Source organism: Carassius auratus, chromosome 14 (genome assembly GCF_003368295.1).
Source record: "Carassius auratus strain Wakin chromosome 14, ASM336829v1, whole genome shotgun sequence".
NCBI classification, from domain to species: domain Eukaryota; kingdom Metazoa; phylum Chordata; class Actinopteri; order Cypriniformes; family Cyprinidae; genus Carassius; species Carassius auratus.
Window position 1 is genome coordinate 19,115,369 of NC_039256.1, and position 21,856 is coordinate 19,137,224.

The 21,856-nt window shown below is 37.0% G+C and overlaps 3 protein-coding genes and 1 long non-coding RNA gene across 6 annotated transcripts in view; 2 read left to right on the forward strand and 2 right to left on the reverse strand.

Annotated features, from left to right (window-relative positions):
• afap1l1a (actin filament associated protein 1-like 1a) overlaps nucleotides 1-10,579 on the forward strand; it is a 30,088-nt gene extending 19,509 nt beyond the window's left edge. For 2 of the 3 annotated variants that reach the window (XM_026280437.1, XM_026280435.1), the window contains exons 5-19: nucleotides 536-647; nucleotides 1,753-1,851; nucleotides 1,933-2,141; nucleotides 2,235-2,414; nucleotides 2,611-2,694; nucleotides 3,997-4,075; nucleotides 5,463-5,612; nucleotides 5,805-6,016; nucleotides 6,673-6,818; nucleotides 6,912-6,969; nucleotides 7,565-7,676; nucleotides 7,994-8,161; nucleotides 8,991-9,166; nucleotides 9,241-9,363; nucleotides 9,604-10,579. In XM_026280437.1, coding sequence (XP_026136222.1) covers nucleotides 536-647; nucleotides 1,753-1,851; nucleotides 1,933-2,141; nucleotides 2,235-2,414; nucleotides 2,611-2,694; nucleotides 3,997-4,075; nucleotides 5,463-5,612; nucleotides 5,805-6,016; nucleotides 6,673-6,818; nucleotides 6,912-6,969; nucleotides 7,565-7,676; nucleotides 7,994-8,161; nucleotides 8,991-9,166; nucleotides 9,241-9,363; nucleotides 9,604-9,630 — 1,935 coding nt within the window. In that variant the 3' untranslated portion in view covers nucleotides 9,631-10,579. The remainder of the gene's footprint in view (nucleotides 1-535; nucleotides 648-1,752; nucleotides 1,852-1,932; nucleotides 2,142-2,234; nucleotides 2,415-2,610; nucleotides 2,695-3,996; nucleotides 4,076-5,462; nucleotides 5,613-5,804; nucleotides 6,017-6,672; nucleotides 6,819-6,911; nucleotides 6,970-7,564; nucleotides 7,677-7,993; nucleotides 8,162-8,990; nucleotides 9,167-9,240; nucleotides 9,364-9,603) is intronic. The other variant, XM_026280436.1, reaches the window with a different exon arrangement.
• Nucleotides 10,470-11,901, reverse strand: pttg1 (PTTG1 regulator of sister chromatid separation, securin). The gene is made up of 6 exons (XM_026280447.1): nucleotides 11,776-11,901; nucleotides 11,465-11,563; nucleotides 11,226-11,377; nucleotides 11,077-11,149; nucleotides 10,841-10,990; nucleotides 10,470-10,735 (listed from the first exon to the last, which is right to left on the reverse strand). Exons 2-6 carry the CDS (start codon nucleotides 11,553-11,555, stop codon nucleotides 10,650-10,652), a joined length of 552 nt encoding a protein of 183 aa, XP_026136232.1. The 5' UTR covers nucleotides 11,556-11,563; nucleotides 11,776-11,901; the 3' UTR covers nucleotides 10,470-10,649.
• A 179-nt stretch (nucleotides 11,902-12,080) lies between these two features.
• LOC113113898 (gamma-aminobutyric acid receptor subunit pi-like) lies at nucleotides 12,081-21,002 on the reverse strand. The gene is made up of 10 exons (XM_026280446.1): nucleotides 20,735-21,002; nucleotides 15,837-15,920; nucleotides 15,640-15,752; nucleotides 15,476-15,543; nucleotides 15,168-15,385; nucleotides 14,958-15,040; nucleotides 14,708-14,845; nucleotides 13,478-13,630; nucleotides 13,192-13,385; nucleotides 12,081-13,105 (listed from the first exon to the last, which is right to left on the reverse strand). The coding sequence occupies exons 2-10, from the start codon at nucleotides 15,887-15,889 to the stop codon at nucleotides 12,788-12,790; spliced, it is 1,338 nt and encodes a 445-aa protein (XP_026136231.1). The 5' UTR covers nucleotides 15,890-15,920; nucleotides 20,735-21,002; the 3' UTR covers nucleotides 12,081-12,787.
• On the forward strand, nucleotides 13,225-15,174 carry LOC113113900 (uncharacterized). The gene is made up of 3 exons (XR_003293646.1): nucleotides 13,225-13,366; nucleotides 13,486-13,655; nucleotides 14,997-15,174. It is a non-coding gene; the product is annotated as an uncharacterized LOC113113900 (long non-coding RNA).
• Nucleotides 21,003-21,856: the final 854 nt, after the last annotated feature.

The window sequence follows — 21,856 nt, forward strand, 5'->3', positions numbered from 1 at the left end:
TACCCATAATGCTCTGTTCCTTAGACCCAACGCTAATATATAGTGCATCATTAGCCCTAATGTCACTGTGTAATAAGGGCTGTGCTCTGCAATGGTGAGATACGACAGGAAGATTAATCGTGATGTAGTGAGACCTCCACTTCTCTTTCCAGCTGCATTGCACGTTCAGAGCCAGGTTGTTATCTTAGTCACGTCACCATCAGCATTTCACGAGGTCCCCATAGATTCTATCTGCATTCTTCCAGCAGTGAGATTTTTTTTTATTGTGTGTATCAGTGTGTTTGAGTGCCAATAGTCCTCGATGGCCAGTATCTGATGTATTTCTGAGCCGTCATCCACGTGCCATGTGGGTTTGACTTTTGATTGGATGCAGCGGTCACATATCATGTGTTAATAACTTGCCGAGTGGTGTAAAGGAAAAACATAGCTTTATGTTATTGTGAGGATTCATTGAAAAGCAGATGTTAAGTGTGAATGAATGTGATGGGGTAGACAGATGGAGCAAGTCATTGTTTGCCACACTTTTTTGGACCAGAGCACAGCGGACTCGCCTCCCCCCCTGCCCAACACACCACCTCCAGAGGATTACTATGAAGAGGCCGTGCCACTCAGCCCTGGAAAGATGCCAGAATATATCACCAGCCGCAGTGAGTCTTGTTGCTGTATTTCCGTTGCTTGGAAAACATGGCATGGTCTATATAAATTCCTACAGATAAAATAGCGTGGAGAGTGATGTTACAACTTTGTGTAACAACAGATACTTATTTATGAACGACTTGAATTCAAAGTTTTTTAAGAGTTAAACCATTTTGCTTACATAATGGGACCCATTTTCTTATTAAACATTATATTCAAGAAGAAAAAATCCTAAATCAAGAAGTCAAATCCTAATTAATTTTATTCTGTAGGAATTGACAGGATTGTGAAAATGTGAACGTTACATACTAGAATGGAGCTATATTGAATGTGACGTTACAAAAACATTGTTTAAATGGCTATTGGTTAACGTCAGGTTATCTGGCTATCAGCGGCCGGTTGCATAACCTTAGCCACCGTGTTAAGACTACATCTTAAGAACTATTTTGACCAACTAGCAGTTGCCAAGGGGTAATTAGTCATACTTTTCCAATACAAATAAGACAAATCTACCTTTTCATAACTGAATAAAAAAAGTTATGACCAATCTTGAAGAAAAAAAAAACAGGTTATGCAACCGGCTTCAGCTGCAATTGCCTATTTTTTTTATTAAAAATTACATGGACAAAAGTTTTTCTATATTTAAAATAATACCTAGAATGTGCATTAAGAAAGTAAATATGGTCAAAGAGAGACTGTTTGTTCCACAACACTGATAGTTACCCCTTTATTTTAATTTAAATGAATAGAAATATCCAAGTTTTGGTTATTTTAAAAAATAAATGCCCTAACTAAAAGTTGAGTGCTTTTATGTTTCAAATAAAGCAATAGCAGTTTAATAATGATGCTAAAAAAAACTGTTGTGCATTCATGCAATTCAGTGAGAAGATGATAAGAGATGTCGGTGAAATCACACATCTAAATTTAATTTCAAAGAGGATTGACAATTAGTTCATGCACATTGCCATGCAACCTTTTCTTTGTCTTAAAGTCTTTCCACAAAGTCCGCTTTTTCTCTTGCACTGCAGGTCTAAAGAGCTCTTTAAATATGACAAATCTGCGAGAGAAAAAAATCCACAAAATATGTGCCATTTTACATCTCTTGTATATCTGTAGGCAGCTCCAGTCCTCCTAATTCCATTGAAGACGGATATTACGAAGAAGCTGAAAACAACTACCCAATAACGCAAGTGAATGGACCACGCAAAAACTCCTGTAAGCGGGGGAACCCTGCTGCTATAAATAGCCTTGTCATTTCTTATTAGTAGCATTAGTATACCATTACTTCTTCTACAGATAATGACTCGGATGCCTTAAGCAGTTCTTATGAGTCATATGATGAGGAAGAGGAAGATAAAGGCCAGCGTTTGACGCACCAGTGGCCCTCAGAGGAGAACTCCATGGCCCCGGTGAGAGACTGCCATATCTGTGCATTCCTGCTAAGGAAGAAACGCTTCGGCCAGTGGGCCAAACAGCTCACTGTGATCCGTGAGAACAGACTCCAGGTGAGCTGCCAAAAGCCCTGAGGGATAAAAATGATCATTGATATTTCTTGGTACTATTATAATACATATACACCTCTGAATCTTGTTTTATAGTGCTATAAAAGCTCTAAAGACCAGTCCCCCTACACAGACATACCCCTCAGCCTGTGCACCGTCATCTATGTGCCCAAAGATGGCCGGAGGAAGAAGCACGAGCTCCGATTCTCTCTTCCCGGGGGGGAGGCGCTGGTCTTAGCCGTGCAAAGCAAGGAGCAAGCCGAGAAATGGCTTCAAGTAAACACAGTCCCTCTTTCGCTTGCATGCTTATATATCAGTCCATTATACATACACACAATTGATGTATCCTGCTGCAAGAAACAATATTGCACAAGAGGAAAATTGCTTTTGTAAAAGAGACCCCCTTGTGTGATGGACTATGTTTACACTTGTAGGGAACCACTGATGTGTGTGTATCTTTGTGTGATTACAGGTGGTGCGTGACATTACAGGTCAGGGGAATGGATTGGACAGCCCATCATCTCCCATGATTCCTAGGAAGATTGAACTGGATAAGGTGGGATTCCAGCACACATTTGTCTCATTCATGACTCCTGTGCATCTCCTCTTCATTACTGACATATAAAGTGTGCCAATGATGGATTGGAGGAACTTTTGGGGGATTCACTTTCTGTAAATGATGTTCTCACTTTGAGTTGGTTAGGAAAATAATGCCACCTGTGATGCATAAGATGAATACCTCATTAACTTTTCTTTGCAAAAAAGAAAAAAGGAGCAGCATTTTAAAAACATATTATTGCCAATTGTACAGTCTACATGTCCAAAACAATGTTAAGTACTTTTTGTAAGCATTCCAATTCAATGATTATTTTACTCCTTGTACTGATGTTGAAAAAGATTATTATTATTATATTTTAAAGAAATTATTAATTTTATTCGGCAAGGTCAAAAATGTTGGATTGAAAGCGACGGTAAAAAATACATTGTTACAAAAATATTTTTGTTACGAATCAATATACTTAATAATAAAAGAATCCTAAAAAATGTATCCTGGTTTCCCCAAAACAATTAAGCAGCAACGTTTTTAAAGATTGATAATAATAAGAAATGATTCTTGAACACCATATCGACATAGAATGATTTCTTAGGAATCATCTGACACTGAAGACTGGAGTAATTTAGCTTGCCATTACAGGAATAAATGTCATTATAGAATATATTCAAATATAAAAGTTATTTAAAATTGTAGTACTATTTACAGTATGGTATGGTAATATTACTGTTTTACTGCTTTTCTGAATAAATAAATGGAATCTTACCGACCTCAAGCTTTTGAATAGTAGTGCATATAAAATGTTGTTGTAAATGGATGCGAGTCCGTCCTCTATCATTGTGTGTAATTACATCCCCAGTGCTTCTGTAAATGCCGGTCTGTGTGTGTGTAAACAGACTGACAGCATTTAAATGTTCAGGGCTCACTCTCCATCTGCTTTAATTAAAAGGTGTCAAGCTCATGGTGGTAAATTCTGTCAGAGCAGCTGTAAATAATGTGTTGAATTTAAGGGACCTGTTGTGAGAGGCTAAATCATGGGGAATGTTATGATGTGTGTGTGTGTTTATATGTCAGGAAACACATTTTATCTGAATTCAGCAGTCGGTTGTGAAAGGTAGACTGTGCTGGGAGTGTGTTTCCTGTCTGAACAGTGTTACTGTAATTGTCTGGCCACAACAGCACTCTGTTCCTACACCTAGTTTTCAGTAATGTCCATATCCTATACAGTATTAGCCAAGTTATAGTTGTGAACTGTTAAAAATGTGGCATGTTTAGTTTAATCTGGCTGTGCTGTTGTCCCTGTAGTGCTGTTCTTCAGAGAAGCAAACCTCCGATTCTGACAGTATGCCAAGTGTTGAAAGTGCTCGCGATGGACGGGAAAATGGTGAGATCTTTAGTTTATTCTTCTCTGATTACACTTTTTTTTCTATCTGACTTACAGTTGTTCTGTCTTTCTCTTTATTTGTGATGTTTTCTAAGGCAAACAGTAATATTGCTTATATTCAGGGGAATTAGTTATTAAACTCAAAAGTAAAAAAGTAAAACTATAGTGAAAGTAATTCAACCTGAAATTTTTTTTGTTTTGTGTATGAACCCCCTAAAAGGACTCTGGATACCACCCAAACCACCCTAGCAATCGCTTAAAAATGTGACAAAACACCCTAGTGACCACATAGCAACATACAGAGCTTGGTATATAACTTGCAAATTGTAGTCCGTTACTGATTCCAAATGACATTGAAAAAAAATGTGTAGTTTGTAAATTAAGCAATTACATAATAGGTAATATAATCAGAGTACTTTTAGATTACTTTTAACATTAAATAGGATAATATCGTGCCATACTAATATTAAAATGCAAATAAAATATTCCTTTTGTTGTTAGACAACATAAAGTAAATTAAGCATTACATTATGACAATGTTGTGGGGGGGGGGGGTGTGAATTTAATGAAAAGCTAATAATGAATTACGTCATATGAAAAAATGTCATAAACATTCAAATAAATCATTTTAGAATAACTTAAATCCAAATAAAACATTTACTAAAAAATGAAATATTTTGTTTACCTGCATGTTATGTAGGCAGTTTAGAAAGAAAAATGTATAAAAAAAACCCTGAAAAATAATTAGGGATAGTCAATGAATTATGAATAAATTATTGCCATTGTGTGAATATATGTTTTAAAGTAATCAATAAAAATAACTTTAGTCTGATTACGATAAAATTATAAAATGTAATTTAATCTAATTGCAAGTACTTAATTTTCAGAATTTGATTATGTAATCCATTGAAGATGTAATCATTTACTATTCTGCTCTGGAAATATATTAAAAACCAGACAGAATCAAACAAACAACTCAAAAAGCCTTAAAAAACCACAGCTATTCCCTCCCTGTGAAAGAAAAGACACTCATTACTCATTAGAAACTGCATAGCAATACCCTGGCAACCACTCAAACCATCAATATTATTGCTTTGGAAAGTTAATCGTGGCAAGAAACTCTCACAATTTATTCTGAATGTAAAAATCTTGTTTCTCTCTTTCCCTCTCTCGCTCTCATACACACACACTGTATTCATGATCATTGTTACAGGTGCTCTAATAACAGGCAGGAAGTCTTTATGCATGATGTGGATTGTTTGTGATCATCATTGTTTGGACCAGTGAAATCTTATTAACTTTGGCCTAATTCCTGCAGATTGTGTGTCTGTAGAACACGCATACCTCTACATTTTTTTTCACTCAACCATCAAATGTGTGTTTACAGGTAAACCCAAGCGAGGAGCACTGTCAGAGCTAACAGGCACCGTAAGCCGAGCCGCAGGAAGAAAGATCACAAGAATTATCAGTTTCTCCAAAAAAAAGCCTCCACTGCCAGGAGACACCCGCACATCACTCGATCAGGATCCTCGGTGTGGTAGGACACACATCTTTCTCTCTCGTCTCCCTTTCTCTTTCTCAGATTACAATACCCATGACTCTCTCCACCTGTTATTTTCAACTTCTCTTTCTTAGCCTTTGATGTCAGACAGTGGAGCAGAATAAATCTACACCATGAAACCGAGGTGGGAGTGCTGTAATAATTGCTGTAATTCTTTGTGTGTGTCAGGTTATGTAGGGGTGCTGTTGAATCAGTGCTGGAAGGAAAACTGGTGTCGTGTGCGGGCTGGATCTCTTTACCTTTACCATGAGAAAGGAGAACAGCGGGTCCCCCACACTTCTGTTGCTCTGAAGGGATGCGAGGTCGTCCCAGGCCTCGGGCCCAAACACCCCTTCGCCCTGAGGATACTGAAAGGAGGTGCAGAGCTGGCAGCTTTAGAGGTATTTTGTGTGACGTTTTCACAACTTTGCTTCATAGAGATACTGCATATTCTAGCAGTTAGTGATATGAAAATTCTGGCTGATGAAGACAAGCCAACTATTTTTTATTACAGATATTAAAATGATTTAATATTTTGTCTAAATCAATAAAAATAAAACGCTCATATGTATTCACATTATTTTAGGCCCAGTGTTATTTTATGATTATTTATATACTATTATAGTAGTCATTCACATTTGAATTAGCTTTTATTTTTATAATTTATGTTTTCGCTTTTATTTTAGTTTGCATACTGGTCATTTAGTAATTATACATTTTTATGACTTTAAAAATAGATATTTTTATGTAGATTAAAAAAAAAATTAGATTACATTTTTTATTTTTTTATGTTTTAGTTGTAGTTTATGTATTGATGTATTGTGCCTTCCTATTATACTATCAAAAAAATGGCAATAGCTCAAAAAATATATATATATATAAAAAAATGTTTTTTTTTAATTATTTAATACTCATTTATCATGTGATGAAATTAAAACAATAAATTCTGTCCAAATCTTAGTTTATGTCTGTGTTTAATATATATTTTGTCTCTGGCTCTGTTTGTGCTTGAAACTCATGTTTGTTCCTGTGTGTGTGTGTGTGTTTGTTGTGTTAGGCGAGTTCCTCGGGGGACATGGGCCGCTGGCTGGGAGTCCTGTTGGCAGAAACCGGTTCCTCTGCTGACCCGGAGTCCCTACATTATGACTATGTAGATGTGGAAACTATTGCCAACATCCGTACAGCTGCCCGTCACTCTTTCCTGTGAGTTGAGGGTGAAGGAGATGAGGGCTGGAGTTTTTAGACTGGGTCATCTTGTTGATTTTAACCACCTTGTTTCTTTTCCTGTTTATTTAGATGGGCAACCTCCACAGATTCGAGAATGTATGATGAGGTCCCTTTCGAAGCCATAGAGGTTTGTGGTCGAAGATGAACAAACATTTGATCATGTGGTTACACTCTAACACAGTGGTTTCCAGCCTTTTTCTCAGAGGACACTTTTTACAAGCCATATGCTTCACAACCCTCCCTCCAAAAGAAAATCTTCAGAAAAAAGCTCTTCATTTTATGTGCACACACTTAAATTCAAAGCATGTAGAGAGAAATGCACAACATGTACATGCATCATAGAGAGCATGGCAATTCTGTTGACCTTTAAGAAGAGATCAGATGTATCCTTGTGCCTCTGTGTGCATGTGCTGTGACTGGACCTTAATGAAAAATGAGAAGTGTGTGATGTGTGCAGTAATCAGGGGTTAGAGCAGGTTCAGTTGTCATGGCCTTTGGCCTCTAAGTGGCTTGTTAAACCCATGCTGAACCTTCAGATACACGGCAGAAGATTCGGTTCTCCATCTGTGCATGCCTCAAATCATGTGATCAGGTTACACTAAACAAAAAATATGAGGGACAAAAATGGCATTTGAACCAAATGAAATATATATATATATATATATATATATATATATATATATATATATATATATATATATATATATACTTTTTTCTTTCAGCAGGAAAATGAGAGGCTGAGGGGAGGAGCACAAACGAAACATCGTTCATCTTTCTCCAGCAGTGGCACAGGAAAGCCCTCTCCACAAATCACCCTAAAGCGCCACGGCTCCAGTGAGTCCCATCACACTCTGCACTGTGTTGGATTCAGCTTTGTCTTTAACATAGAGTACGATGGTTTCACGTTTTTATTAGAATCCTGCTGACTACTCAACCTTATTTTGGCCATTTCGAAAATGGCTGCAGAGTTCTTGCACTGTCACATCAAAAGCAGTCAGAGTAATGTAACCTGAGCTTAACAAGACACTTTGGTTTGATCTACAGCTTTCTGCATTTTCACACTCATTCTCTCACCAGATAAGTGCTAAGAGCTTTGCCACCTTCCCACAGACTTCTAGGGTCTGATCTTTGACCTATACTTGACATTGCAGACGCAAATCAATACGGGAGGTATGGGAAAACACGGGCACAGGAGGATGCACGCAGGTACTTGAAAGAAAAAGAAGACCTGGAGAAAGAAATCGACAGTATCAGAAGCGCACTAGTCTTACTGCGCAAAAAGAAACGAGAGGCCAAAGAGAAGATGAAGGGTGCAACGGGTGAGAAAGTCAGCTTTCCAGCCTATTTAATGAGATACTCAGAGACTCTTTCAAAATAGTTAAGCGAGAGACTTTCCCCCACTTTTACTAGCAAAATAACTTTTTTTATTGCTTTTTTTTTCTTTTAACAAATTTTAATTCAATCAAGTAAACGTATGTCCTCATTTCTCTTTTATATCCATGTTTATGAGACATAGTGTTCATAAACTATTCTCTTGTGAAGGTACCAGCCATATTATCATAACACAGAGCACTTTTAAATCGCAATATGGCTTGAAAAAATTAAGACAGCTATAAATATTGGAACGATATTTTATAGTACTGTATAATAATGATGATTGTTTTTCTTGAATACTTATTTTTTATTTTACATTGAAAAGGTATAATTACAGTAGTATTGTTTCTTATTTAATATTTTGGTTATAATAATAATTATAATTATTATTTTACAGTTAAATGGTATTATTGTAATAGTAGTGGTTTATTGTAATATTATTGTAGTAATTTAATATTTCATATTTTTTAAATTTTAATAATAATAATTATTATTTTTTTGTGAAATAGGATTATCACAATGGTGATGTTTCTAGTGTTTTTATACTACATTACAATACATTCTAAATTACAATAAATAATAAAATTGTAATTGTACCACTTTTCATGCCAAATTGTGCAGCCCTACACACAAGCACCGCAAACCTGGAGCTTTTTAAAATCACATTTTAAAATTGCAAACTCATGTTGATGTCATTTCTTTGTTTATTATGGTTATAATTGAGCTGCCAGAAATTCATATGTGAACTGAACTACGTATGTACATGTTGTGCAGATAAGCAGAAGTTGGCTTTAGAGGAGCGTGTAGCCCAGCTGGAGGACAGCTGTCGGGTGAAAGAAGGAGAGCGTGTGGACCTAGAGCTCAAGCTTACACAGGTGAAGGAAAACCTGAAGAAATCTTTGGCTGGTGGAGATCTGGGGGCACCTACAGAGACCAAACCTACGAACAAGGTACTGACAAATATTAGAATTATTAGTGATTTATTGATCATAATTGTTAAATATCCTACTTTCTTTCCTTATAGACTCAAAGGATGGAGACTCAATATATTGATTCGTTTCTCCCAGTCAACTGCGCCTCGGAAATTCGTAAGCGGCCCCCTTCCATCTATGCATCCGCTAAGGGAAATGTTATGCAGAAAGCTAAGGTAAACACATCAGTATTCACAACATTATGCAGTGCAATGCATCAAAAAGACAGATAATGCAAACAGAACAGTTTACTGCATCAATAGAGATCACATTAAAACATTCAGTCTTATTCTAAGTCAAGTCTCTAATGAGTTTTATTGATCAGTTTGGGTCTCTGTTAAGATTTCATGTAGCGGAATAGGCCTGTTTTATGTGTGCGTGTATCACTTAAACCTTAATGCTTTGTTTTTTCCCAGGAATGGGAATCCAAGAAAGGGACTTAAACTGCTGATTAGGAAGACCCACAATCTTTGTGCCATGTCCAGGATAACATGGGGACTTTTCTACCAACTTCCCCCAAGACGGACTGCTGTACATGCAAATCTTTTGACTGCGACGGCTGCCAATTTTGCAACTTTATAATGGGGTTAGAATGACAAAGCAGCAGCTCTATTATAATACTTGGCAGTCAAACGATGATGTCCTTTATCTTGTGAAGTTCTACTTTACTGGCACAAAATATTGAAGGATTGAGGTGGTATGAGGAATAATAGTTTGTCCAATGAAAGTGCAAGAAAGGGCTGTGGGTAGGTTATAAAGAAAGATGGCAATGCATGTTTTAGACAATCCATTTTAAAATGGTATTTTAAGAGAGGCATGGTGATTAAGTATTTTTTATTATTCCATTGCTTATACAGTACCTATGGGGTAACTCCTGCTATTAACCAAGTGGTGCTAATAATGGTGTACATATGCAATTGTAAATAATTATAAAAAACATTTCTAAAACTAGCCTCAATGTGTTTAACTGATACTTCTGTTTGTAACCTTTTCTTTGTCACCTTTAAATGTGAGTAACATTTGCACTTTAAAATGTCTTTAGACGTGGAGAAGGGAATATTCTTTTAATAAAGAAAAAAAAAACACTTATTCTGTGTTATAGACTTTCATGGGAACTATAAATTGGAAACAACATTCCTGAGATCTTATACAAACCAGAGCCTAACCCAAATGACGTGAACATCCATAGTTCCTTAAAACAGATGAGCCTTTAATAACCCTAGTGTGCCACTTAAAAAAAAATCCTTTTAAACTGGATTTACAGAAAGAGGACAAATCCATGGTCAGTTAAAATGTTTAATGAAACCGCTTTAATGAGATCTTAACACTGAGGAACTAAACCAATTAAATTTAAACAAAGACCGCTTGGCGTCAATTAACATACAAACAGAAGTTTAATAAAACGTTTAATAACAGTAAAGCAAACAATTTAAAAAGTACAAAAGTTCCCTATACACAAAGTTTAGAGTTCACACTCAGGGGGCAAGTCAACAGTCAGCTCACTGATCGTCTGTAGGAATGCCTCCAATTCATCATCGTATTCCACTGCTGCAGGAGAAAAATAAAAATAAAAAAAAATAAAAAAAAGATTTAACTGGGCATGAAGACTTTGACCTCTTTTAAAATAGATTTCTAAATGCATCCATCAGTTACCTCTGGGTATCTTTAAAGGTGAGAGTGGCAAACATGGGTCCATAAGCAGCTCTTCCACAGGTGCAGCAGTCGGCCACATCTGTTTTCCCAGACCAGCCAGAGAAAAACGAGAGAGGTAGACTTCATCTGGAACACCGTAGGTCTCAAACTCTACAAATTTAACATGGGGAAAGAATCCTCAAGAGCTCAAGTCCAACGTTTAGCTTTAAAGCCATGAAACAGAAGGCCAGGCTTACCACTGGGATTGTATGGGAAACACTTCTCAATCTCTGGCAGCTCCTCACTGGCTGGCGGAGCAGGAACCTTACACTGATGGAGAAAATAATTTAATTAACCTACAAACAATGTACAGTCATACAATTTTCTCTGAATATCAAGAACAAACCTTGGCTTCAGCAGGTTTGGTCTTCTCCTCGGTTTTATGAGAGGCTGCTGGAGTGGCAACAACCTTATTTATGACACCCAAAGCTTTACGGCTGGACTGCAGAGGAGCGCCAAGACGTGCCTTTCCTGCCAGAGGTGTTCTCAAGCACTGATCTGAAAATGTGAGACGTAACGTTAAATTAAGGACTTAGTGAATAGTTCGGTGTTGGTTAGAAGACAAAACCTATATTGGTTTCTGACCTGGAGCCGAGTGCAGTCTGTTCTGGCGAGATTTGATGGCTGGAGTGGTCAGTCTGCCGTTCTCCTGATCCAGGTAAATCATGGTGTCCATGTCTGTAGCTTTGACAAGCAACATAGTGAAATGTAACTTGTTTGGCTCAAATAATGCCATTCATGATTTATAACTAAGCAATTCGTCCGGCTCGGACAAGTCCGTTCGTCAGTTTTACATTAAACAAAAAAGTGACTCGCGGAATATTACTTTAGGATTATCATTGCATACAGTCATGTTAATTGTACACGCAACTTAAACGTTTTGAGTTAAACCTTACCGTTTCTCTGTGTTAAATCGTTCCTCCTCTACTCAAGCAAAACGACGTTTGTTTTGGTTCCGAGTTTCCCGGTTGAGTTTTAAAAGGCAACCTGCTTCCTGATTGGCTGATGGATTTTCCTCTTTGACCAAGCGATGCTCTTAGTTCATTGCGTAAGCGCGACAGTGCCACCCCACGGCCGGAGTAAGTAAAGCAATAGGATCATAGATAATCTGTTGGCGGTGATGCACGAATGGTGGTGTTCTGATAGTAAACCCGAAGAAGAAAGCCAAATCTCCAAATGTATTACTTAAAATGGGTGGGTGGATCCATGGATGAGTAGATTGGGCGATTATGATTGGGTGATTAAGTAGTCAGATGTTTCATTACTACTGTACCATCATAACAATTTGATTGAAAATGTACTGTAAACACTATTGTTACATATTAGCTTAGGTGATTATTAGTGGCAGAATATATAATATATAATTTATTATATATATAATCTTGCATAATCGCATACGTTTTTTTTTTTTTCATTCCTTTTTTAATTTTAAAACTTTATTCACAGGCTTGAATTATATTTGACAATGTGGAATCAGATTGTGGACCCCACTATACAGTCATACATGCATACACTGACCATTAATGCTTTTATTTAATGCCATTTATTATGGTCAGTGCTTGTGGAGTTTACAGCAACCCTACAGCGCATTACGTTTAACTAGCAAAACAAAGCAAGGAGTAAAACTAAACAGGTAACGCATTGAACCCTTCAGTAAATCAGTAATGTGAAGGCAATTGCGAACAGCGTCCTCCTATGTGTCCTGCTGCAGATGAGTCTGTATGGTGATTTGTTTGTGTCCAAATAATCTTCACTTTTATTATTGTGTAAACACTTGCAAGTCCAGCTCCTTTTATACTGCACTATTTAACTGCATTGATGGGTAATTGATCAAGTCTTTTCACTTACACAGTCATCTGTGTAATACTTTGTTCATTAATGGAGATGGGAGGTAAAGTTATTTATCCATCAGAATAAAAGGTAGTAGAGCCAGTAGAAAATATTGACAAGGAAAAATACCATGGGGAAAAACACACGTGCACGTCTGTCAATGTTGTTAGGATTCTCGACACTCATTATTGATGCTGCGCGGCGAGACATCTGCTTTACGGAGGACAAACCGCACCCCTTCTCTTTCTTCTTGTCTGTGGCTTCATTCCCTTCACATGTCACAGATTGCTCAGGCGTCTCCTGCTGAGCGGATTCTTTTGTCTGCATCTTTTTGGGTGACGCTGAATTTGCCAAATGAGTTGTACCATTTGACTCCTCGAATTCTTTGAGTAGTTCCTGTGAAAATTGAATGTAAAAATGAAAAAAATATAATAGGTTGCAAAAATGTGTCATTTTTTAACCACTATCCAGAGGTTTCTCACCCTTTGCACATCAAAAATGGTCTGGTGCTGCATGGTGCAGAAATGAGCACAGGCATATTCCAGCAGAGCTCCAAAGATGAAGGTGAAACAGATGCCGAGATAGACGTCGATGGCCTTAATGAAGCAGTTGGCATTGGGAAGTGAGGTCCTGGCACCCATCATTAGTGTGGTCATGGTAAGAACAGTGGTCACCCCTGTCAAGTAAATGGATTTGACAGAGAATATTTAGTTTATTTCATCAAGAAATGTTTTGTAGCATATGTTTTAAGCTCTTGGAATCACTGACCGATGCAGGTGCGAGCTGGAACGGAGGACTGACTGATCCAGAAAGACACCCATGACAGAACCACCAGCAATGTTGAGGGCACATATGTCTCCAGAATGAAGAACAATACATTTCTACGTAAAGAGAAGTGCAGAACTAGCTTCGGATAAAAACCTGCAACAGATCCAGAATATTGCAGGTGATTCACTGTGGGAAAAAAAGCTTGCAATTTTCACAAAAAGTAAAAGAATGCTACATTAAAAATGAATAGTTAATTGATTAACTGTAAGATATCTTATCACAAACAATGAACATTGTAAATGGTTTACAAATGGCATTTTCAAATGAAAAAGTAAAAAAAAAATATATATATATCCCCTGAATGACACATATATATTATTTAAATAGTTTTGTTTCTTCTCATTTTGTTATCAGTAATGTACATTAAAGTGTTTTTTGTTATGTGTATGTTTAGTTGCTTTCCGTTTTACCACCTGTATAATCATGTGGTTTTTAGGACATTATAATTGGTAACTGTAGTAATTATTAGTTATTATTAGTAGTAATTATTAGTTATTATTATAATATATATATATTATTATTATTATTATATTAGTAATATTAACATTATATCACTTTAAAATGTGTGATAATACGTTGTAAAATATTCAGGTACCAACATGGCATCTTGTATTAGCTGATTGTCAGCGTATGTTAGTTGTTTTTTTTTTACTGTAAATTTAACAGATTTTTTTATACACTGTAGACAGCCATTTCTAGCAGCACTAGCAATACCAAAGTTATAAATTTGAGTACTAGGAAATATATGCAATGAGTAAATCTACAGTGCGACCAAAACGTTGTATAAATTTTAGTACATAAAAAAAAAACAACAGCAACAACAACACAGATGATTAAACCAAGTAGCATCTGCAGAAGAAAAAAAATGCTATCCAATTGTTTGTTTTCTCATTCTAAACCTTAAATCTCTTCTTGTGGGATAGTGGTGCTTGTGCTATTTTCTTTGAAATATAATTTGGATGATCTTGGTAAAACATAAGTGCCCAAGTTCTTTTTGGGGGGGATTTTGTAAACCATGATTGCACTGTAAGCTGCTTAGAAGTAAGAAGTCTTCCAAATGCATAAATATAAATGTAGAATGTGGCTGAAATACCAAAACTGAGAATAATTTTTAATAAAATAAAATGTAAAAATTACCAGAACATTCACGATAAAATGTGATGCTTTTACCTGTTTCGTACACAGCTTTAGATATGGTTGTGTAGTAGCTCTCCACACTGTACTGAGCCAGACGCAGTGTGTCTAACCCCTTCACTGAGTCATTCCCTCGGGTCCAGTAAAACACCACATCCTGTAAATTATAGCCCCCTGAACATGCATGCACACACAAACAGGTTTAAGGGTCTTTACAGCCTGCTCTCAAATAATCAATAAAAGAAATTAAGCGAAAACCATATGCATTTGTTTTGAAAATGCTTACAGCTTTCTAATTGCAATGTACACTCCTGTCTATCCATAGGATACTTGGTGAGATCCATGTTGCAGGCGATGGTTGCTGTAATGCTGTGGAGAAAAAGAGGAATATTGATTGAACCATTTCAGGGGGAAGGTTCCCCAGATGCACATACATCTGCCCGGAGCACCTGTTCAGCCTTTGGTAAGAAGTTATAAATTCAGAGTCAGTGTTTACCGAAGAGCATAGAGCACAGTGCCGTTGCTGAAGATCCGGATCAAACGGTTCTCCACAGTTACATCATGGAGGAAAGAACGCTTAGAATCAGGGATGAACGTATCAGGGATCCACAGCAAAGAAACCAGCCGCCCATCCAGACTCAGACTTTCATTTCCAGGGAATATCAGGCGAGAATCTCGCCATCGTTGTCTTAGGAAGATAGTGGCTGTGTAGTCCTGAAAGTGCATGAACAAAATTGATCAGAATCTTATTGATCTGTTGCCTGAAGCTTCTTATCAAAGTAAGTTTATACATTTAAATAGTACCATGTTAATCTCAGAGATGGCATCAATGCTGGCAATATCCAAACTCATTCCGATTTCAACAGGCCCCTCTGTGGAAACAAAGAAATGTGTTTTTATTATTAGGATTTAATTATTTAAATGACGGCACGTGTTTTAATTCTCCATCAATATTTAATTAGCCTCACGGTTAAAGTTTGGCCTTAGGTATCGATTGTAGCCTTTCATCAGCCTCTGTATGGTGGGCTGCAGTTGCGAATCATTCCACTCGGCGTAATGATTCCCATAAAATCCTCTTTCACTGGGAGACAGGGAGAGATGTTAACAATGTGACTGTCCGGGGATTGTTAGTGTCAGTGCGTCAGATGTTTATCTCTTTACTCACCCATTTGTAATAAACAGAAATAGACTCATCCAGAACAGAAGATAGAGCAGCATTCTGTGATAATGTGATACAGATGAGCAGGGGCTGTGAAGAGGATTTAAGAAAACAATTGTGTTAAAATCGTCCCCATCAAGGATGGAATATGGCCCTATGACACCCTGGGAACCAGCTGCTCTGATGGTCCTAGGTATCTTGGCATCCCACACTATACAAATTAGAGAATAAGATTTTGTAATAATGCCTTTTTATTCTACATTTTCCTGTTGAAATTTCTTAGACTTATAGATTTATTTCTGATAATTGAGACTTTTTGTCAAGATTATTCCTGGAAAACTGAGGGCTGCAGCATTAGATTATGATTTAGTTTAAGTGATAGTTTACCCAAAAATGAACATTCTATCATGTTACTCACACCTGTATAATTATTTTTTCTTCTGTTGAACATAAAAGAAGATTGTTGGTTGGTAGAATTTTAAAAAAATAAATACAGTCAGTGGGCACCAGAACATTTTTGGTTGCTCACATTCTTCAAAATATCTTATTTTATGTTCAGCAAAAGAAAGAAAGTCAAACAGGTTGGAACAATTTGAGGATTAGTAAATAATGACAGAATATTAATTTTTGGATAAACTATCACTGTGTGGCTGATGATAAAACTGAGTGATACAAAAATTGATGCAGGGTTCGACATTGGGTTCCTGCTGTTTTCATGATTAAATCATTTTTCTATTGCCTTTTTGGTCATTTTTGATTACTAGATAATAATAATAATAATAGAACAATTTGCTAAATAAATAAATATTAATATGAAAAAAAAATGTTTCTATTTTAGAATTGTCATGACTTTTCCAGCCCTGGTAAACACAATTAAAAAATTCTTTGATATTACCAGATTTTAAGTGATTGTGGGATCCCTGTCTGCAGTACCTTTTTGCAGTATCAATACAAAAATCTCTCTCTCTCTTTCCACCTACACTGTTGAATGCCATTATCATTGTTAATTGAGCACATTCAAGCACTCTTTGTCTAATATTAATTGCATTGTTTCCAGGTGTCTCTCAGCTCAAGGTGCTAGGGCAGTGGTACTTGTTAACCCTCCTAAGTGACCATAAACCATGCAAAAACCATCCCAGGACTTTACCACAAGATGGCAGCGGTCCTTTCTGCCCGCACGCAACTGCACCACCAACAGCTTTTCATTTATGTACCATTTTATTTAATGCACAACTTTCCAGTCACTCTTTCTCTTTACTTTAAGCTTATGAAGCTGATTGCCTTGCCTCAAGACACACCACCAATTACCACTGCAGTTATTGTCATGGGACCTGAACAAGAAGCAGTCCGTAGTGAAAGGTGCTGGACCATTTTACCACAGATCGGCCCCCACCAACCATTTCTCTCTCTCTTTCTCTCTGTTTCCCTTTATTCTAAGACTCTAACTCACTCCCCCTTTTTCTCAATGGATTCTTGTAGATTAGAGCAATCTTTCAAAATGTCAGTGCACTTCTATCTCTAAAACAGACCTATTGCAACCTGAGGTGTTAGAGAGTATAAACCTTGAGATGATCATTTAGCGATTTTTGCAATTTCACATACATATTTTTAACCACACACACACACACACACACACACACACACACACATATATATATATATATATTACATTTTTTTAACAAGCTCTCACTATTGCATTAATTTAAAAATGCATATTAACTGCCAGAATTTCCATTTCAAGTGCTATCACATTTATTCTCTAGAATGTAAATAGTGTTTCATCTTCTTGTAGTCATGTCACTCATCGCATCATTGCCACTACACATTCTTTCTTGTTTCCATCTTCCCATTCTTTAATTATTCCTCTCCTCCTCCACCACCCCCTCCCTCCATCCATCATCTGTCCCCATCTCTGTCATGCCGCATGAATATCACAATGACAGCAGTTACCTGTGGAGATCACTCGTCTTGGTCTCTTTCTCTCTTAGTGTTCCAGCTAAATGTATCCAGGTGTTCTCAACCCTTTTCTTTGTATCCTGTTTTTCTTGAGTCTCCTATGTCTTAATTAAATATCTTATTGTATCTTGCTCTCTCAGCACGCAGTGTGTTTCCTTCATCCAAGCATTGCTTCCCTCACACTCATCACTTGACTGGCTCAGAGAATAACCCCTCTCTGCATCCCCATTCCCCCAGCCTCCCCCAGTGACTCTCTCTCTCTCTCCCTCTCTCCCTCTCTCTCTTGTATGTTCATGTGCACAGCTGTGCCAGATGCCTCTCATGGCACCTGTAGTTTTATTGATGAATCTCTCTCATTACTCGGTTAGCTATAAATCAATGTCATTAACAGTCTCATGTGGCTTGTGACATGCTGCATTCCTCCAATCTCTCTGTCTCTCTTCTTTTCACTCAATTGCCACTTCCAGTTTCAACCTCAATGCTGATTTGCTCTTCCTTGTAAATTGACATCACATTTTGCATTGATGTCTTTCATCTCTTTTGTTTGCCGTATCCCTATCATTTTTGTCACACCTGTTACTTTTGAATTTTCTGTGAGATGATCTATGTCATTCTATTTCCCCATTTCTCCTTTCTGTGTCTTTCTCTTGTCACTCTATATTCTCCCCATCTTTTCATCCTGCTTATCCATGTGTTCTTTTAGGGTTGAGAGTGTTTGTCATTCCACAACAGGGATTTTCACTGCTTTTTCTACCACCAACTCTTGGTCAAATCTGGCCTATACAGAACTTTTGCAACAGAAAGCTGTTCCACAAATTCGAATGCAAATAATTCACAATGATTCGCACTCCCAATGCACCTTGTGTGTGCATTGGCTATTTATATTTGAACTGCCCACACCAGAAAAAAATAAAATGGTCTGCCCAGATTATATTTTAAATATATGTTACATTTATGTACTAAACAGTGTTGCTTTATGAAATATATTTTTCAAACTGACAATAAATTGACTTTCAAATTATTTACCTTTCAAATGCCAAATTAATTGTTAATTGGTTAATTGCAATATATTTTGCATAATGTAATTTTGCGATAGATAGATAGATAGATAGATAGATAGATAGATAGATAGATAGATAGATAGATAGATAGATAGATAGACAATTCATACACAAACTGACAGTCACCACTTATAAGCTACTACTAAATATTATAGAAACGTAATTTTCTGTAAAGTTGCATTGTAATGATTTGTATTGTAAAAAGCGCTATACAAATAAACTTGAATTTTATTGAATTTTATTAAAGACAGCAGTCTTTTTTTCTTTGTCCATGGTCTCATCGATTTTTGTTCTGCAGTTTTCCATTTATACTTTTGTCAAATGGAAAGCTGCCAGAGAGGGGCAGTGGACCTGCTTTAATCATTCCCCTGCGGATTGACTGGCTCTCTATAATTGAAGCGGACTCCTCTCAGCGTCCTCAGGCTTTAAGCCCACACAACATTGTAAACAGAGGCGCAAGATTCAAACCGATGGCTAAATGAATGTTTGACAGCACAGAAACACAAAGGTGATGCATCAGTAAGCTCAATTATATAACCTCTGTTCTCTGGCACTAAGGAAGCCTGGTTTCCTTCTTGGATTAATATTTATCTTCTGGTGCAAATCAGAAGGAAGACCTTTTCAAATGACGCCTCCACAGCTTCGAAACCTACACTGATGGCCATTGTTTTTGTGAGGTCTGTTTAAGAAGCTCCTAGCCTCTGCTAGCTTATTTGCAAAGATAATAGCACTTAGCTCCAAGAGGCACCAGGAGCACCCTAGATGAAGGAATTGCCTGTCATCCTCCCCTTTAGACATCAGGCTCTGACTGGTGATCTACCGAGTGCCAGCAGAAAAGCTTAGACCAGCTTGTTGTCTGAGCCAGTGACTTATGCCTGAATTGAACTGAGAGCTGGAGAGGTTTATTGTAGAAAATCAGTAGACCTCCACCAATCATCTCAGCATGTGAATAGCTATTTCCTCCATCCTTCATTCCCATCACAATCCACTTGATAGATTGTCAACACTGCTGCTTCTTTTTTTCCCTCCTCTACTGCTCGTTTCAGGTTGTCTTTAATCCATGTTACCTTCATCTGTCCTTTTCCCATTTTTGCTAAGACCTTCACATGCTGCCCTGTCTTGTAATTGTCTCCTCTCTGTCTGCTTTAGTAGATCACTCTAGACACTTTTTTAATTACAGATCTGTGTGGCAGTGCAGCTCATACATTGAAATGACTTCATATGTGACTCATGACCTCATTTGTCATCACATGACTTAGATAAATGCACCAGCTTTCCATTTACATGCAGGTTACTATTATATTTCAGCTCAGCCAGCCTGAGTACTTGCACAGTTATTTCTATTTTCATAATTTATACTGTCCTACACTGATCTAAGACCCAGAAAGGTTACAGCCTGATGTCATAATTTTTTTTAAAGGGCCAGTTCACTCAAAAATCTGTAATTTACTTATTTTTACCCCATTTCGTTCCAAATGTGTATGACTTATTTTCTTCTTCAAAACAAAAAGAATGGTGGAAACCAAACAGTTCTAATGATTATTAGCTTACATTAAATAAAAAACTAAGACATTTTATTTTATGTTCCACAGAGGAAAGAAAGCCACAGTTTTGGAAAAACAGGGTGAGAAAATTATGACACAAATACATTGTATTTTCTAGTTCTTAAAAAAAAAAAAAAAACACCTCTACAGTATATACTGATGCTTTTTAAAGAACCCAGAAACCAATATTCTGATCTTCAAAACCTATAATAAAACATTGGGTTGATTTAATCTTAAAAAAACCTTATAGCCAGCTCACGTAACATGCAAAATGCTTCTTTTTAAAAATCCTAAGAACCATTATTTTATCTTTCTGTCTTCATGCAAAATTTGCTGTACTCACCTTTTTTGTTTCTCAGCTCAGTCTTGAGTCCGGTTGTGAATGGTAAAGGTGTGCTGGTTGTGAGGATGTGCAGATTCTGTGCCTGTCTCCCTCTCTCTATGTTCTCACTCTCTCTCTCTCTTTCTCTATTTTTTATTACTCTGTCGCTCTCATTTACCCTCTTGCAGGCAGGCAGGATGTACTCCAGTTTTCTGCGAGGAAAGAAAGAGTTTCTTGTCTGAATGCCAATCGTAGGGATGATGTGGATGAGCACATGGCATTAGCACAACTTGGTCTATGCCACACTCGACCCTGTGGGCACAGAACCAAAAAAGAGTTTATAGGATATAATATATATAGGATAATATATATATGATAACAGTCAGATCATCAGCTGTTGTGTGACATTTTATCTTATGATCTGCAGTGTTTCAAAAGCAAAAAGAAATCAAATATGATAATCTAGGGGTTAGTAATCTGCTTACATCCACTGGAATTTCGTCAGAACAGACTCCTAAGAGATGGCTGCTAAAAGTGGTGAAGAAGGGTGAGCAATTTAGTAAATATTTTATATTTAGATGTCAATTTCAATTAAGCTCCTGACTCTTTTCTTTCCTTTCATAACAGGCAACACACATCCTGAATAAATAAACAATAGACTGGAATCAGCGCCTCCCTGGGTGACCAAAGACCTGAACTGACCAATCAGGATTCATCGGGGAAGATGATGAAGAAACCACTCCCACATCCACCTTCAGTGACCAGAGGCAAGTGGGATTTTGCATCAGCGTAAACAAACAACCTCTTCTCTTCTTAATATTCATCTATGGATATGTCTATTTTAATTTCCCCTGAGAGGTTTTATCCATTATCTTTTCCTTCTCTTTACTCACATAATTTTTTATTGTCTGCATTAAAGAAAACAGTTGGCTGAAGCATTTGCTGAAAGACTGTCAATGTCATAGTTCCTTTGAAAGCAAGTAATGCAAAAAGGAAAAGGAATTTGCTTATGGAGAGAATTAAATAAAACATTGGTAAACAAAGAGTTGAGGAAATGAGGGCTGTGGGATTTCAGTAGCAGTGCGCTGAAAATGTTTGTGTTGTGAAGCAGCTGGAATAGAATGAGTGCAGCAGAGCTCTTGT

What these genes read in the sequence shown, in the direction of transcription:
- pttg1 (XM_026280447.1), bottom strand. Translation starts at nt 11,555, where the DNA reads ATGGACACCATGATTTACCTGGATCAGGAGAACGGCAGACTGACCACT. An exon ending in CCAAACCTGCTGAAGCCAAG is followed by an intron (nt 11,150 to 11,225) that starts GTTTGTTCTTGA and finishes TTTCTCCATCAG; the next exon opens with TGTAAGGTTCCTGCTCCGCC. An exon ending in TTTCCCATACAATCCCAGTG is followed by an intron (nt 10,991 to 11,076) that starts GTAAGCCTGGCC and finishes TTAAATTTGTAG; the next exon opens with AGTTTGAGACCTACGGTGTT.
- LOC113113898 (XM_026280446.1), bottom strand. Translation starts at nt 15,889, where the DNA reads ATGCTGCTCTATCTTCTGTTCTGGATGAGTCTATTTCTGTTTATTACA. An exon ending in CCATCTCTGAGATTAACATG is followed by an intron (nt 15,386 to 15,475) that starts GTACTATTTAAA and finishes ATGCACTTTCAG; the next exon opens with GACTACACAGCCACTATCTT. An exon ending in TACATTGCAATTAGAAAGCT is followed by an intron (nt 14,846 to 14,957) that starts GTAAGCATTTTC and finishes ATGCATGTTCAG; the next exon opens with GGGGCTATAATTTACAGGAT.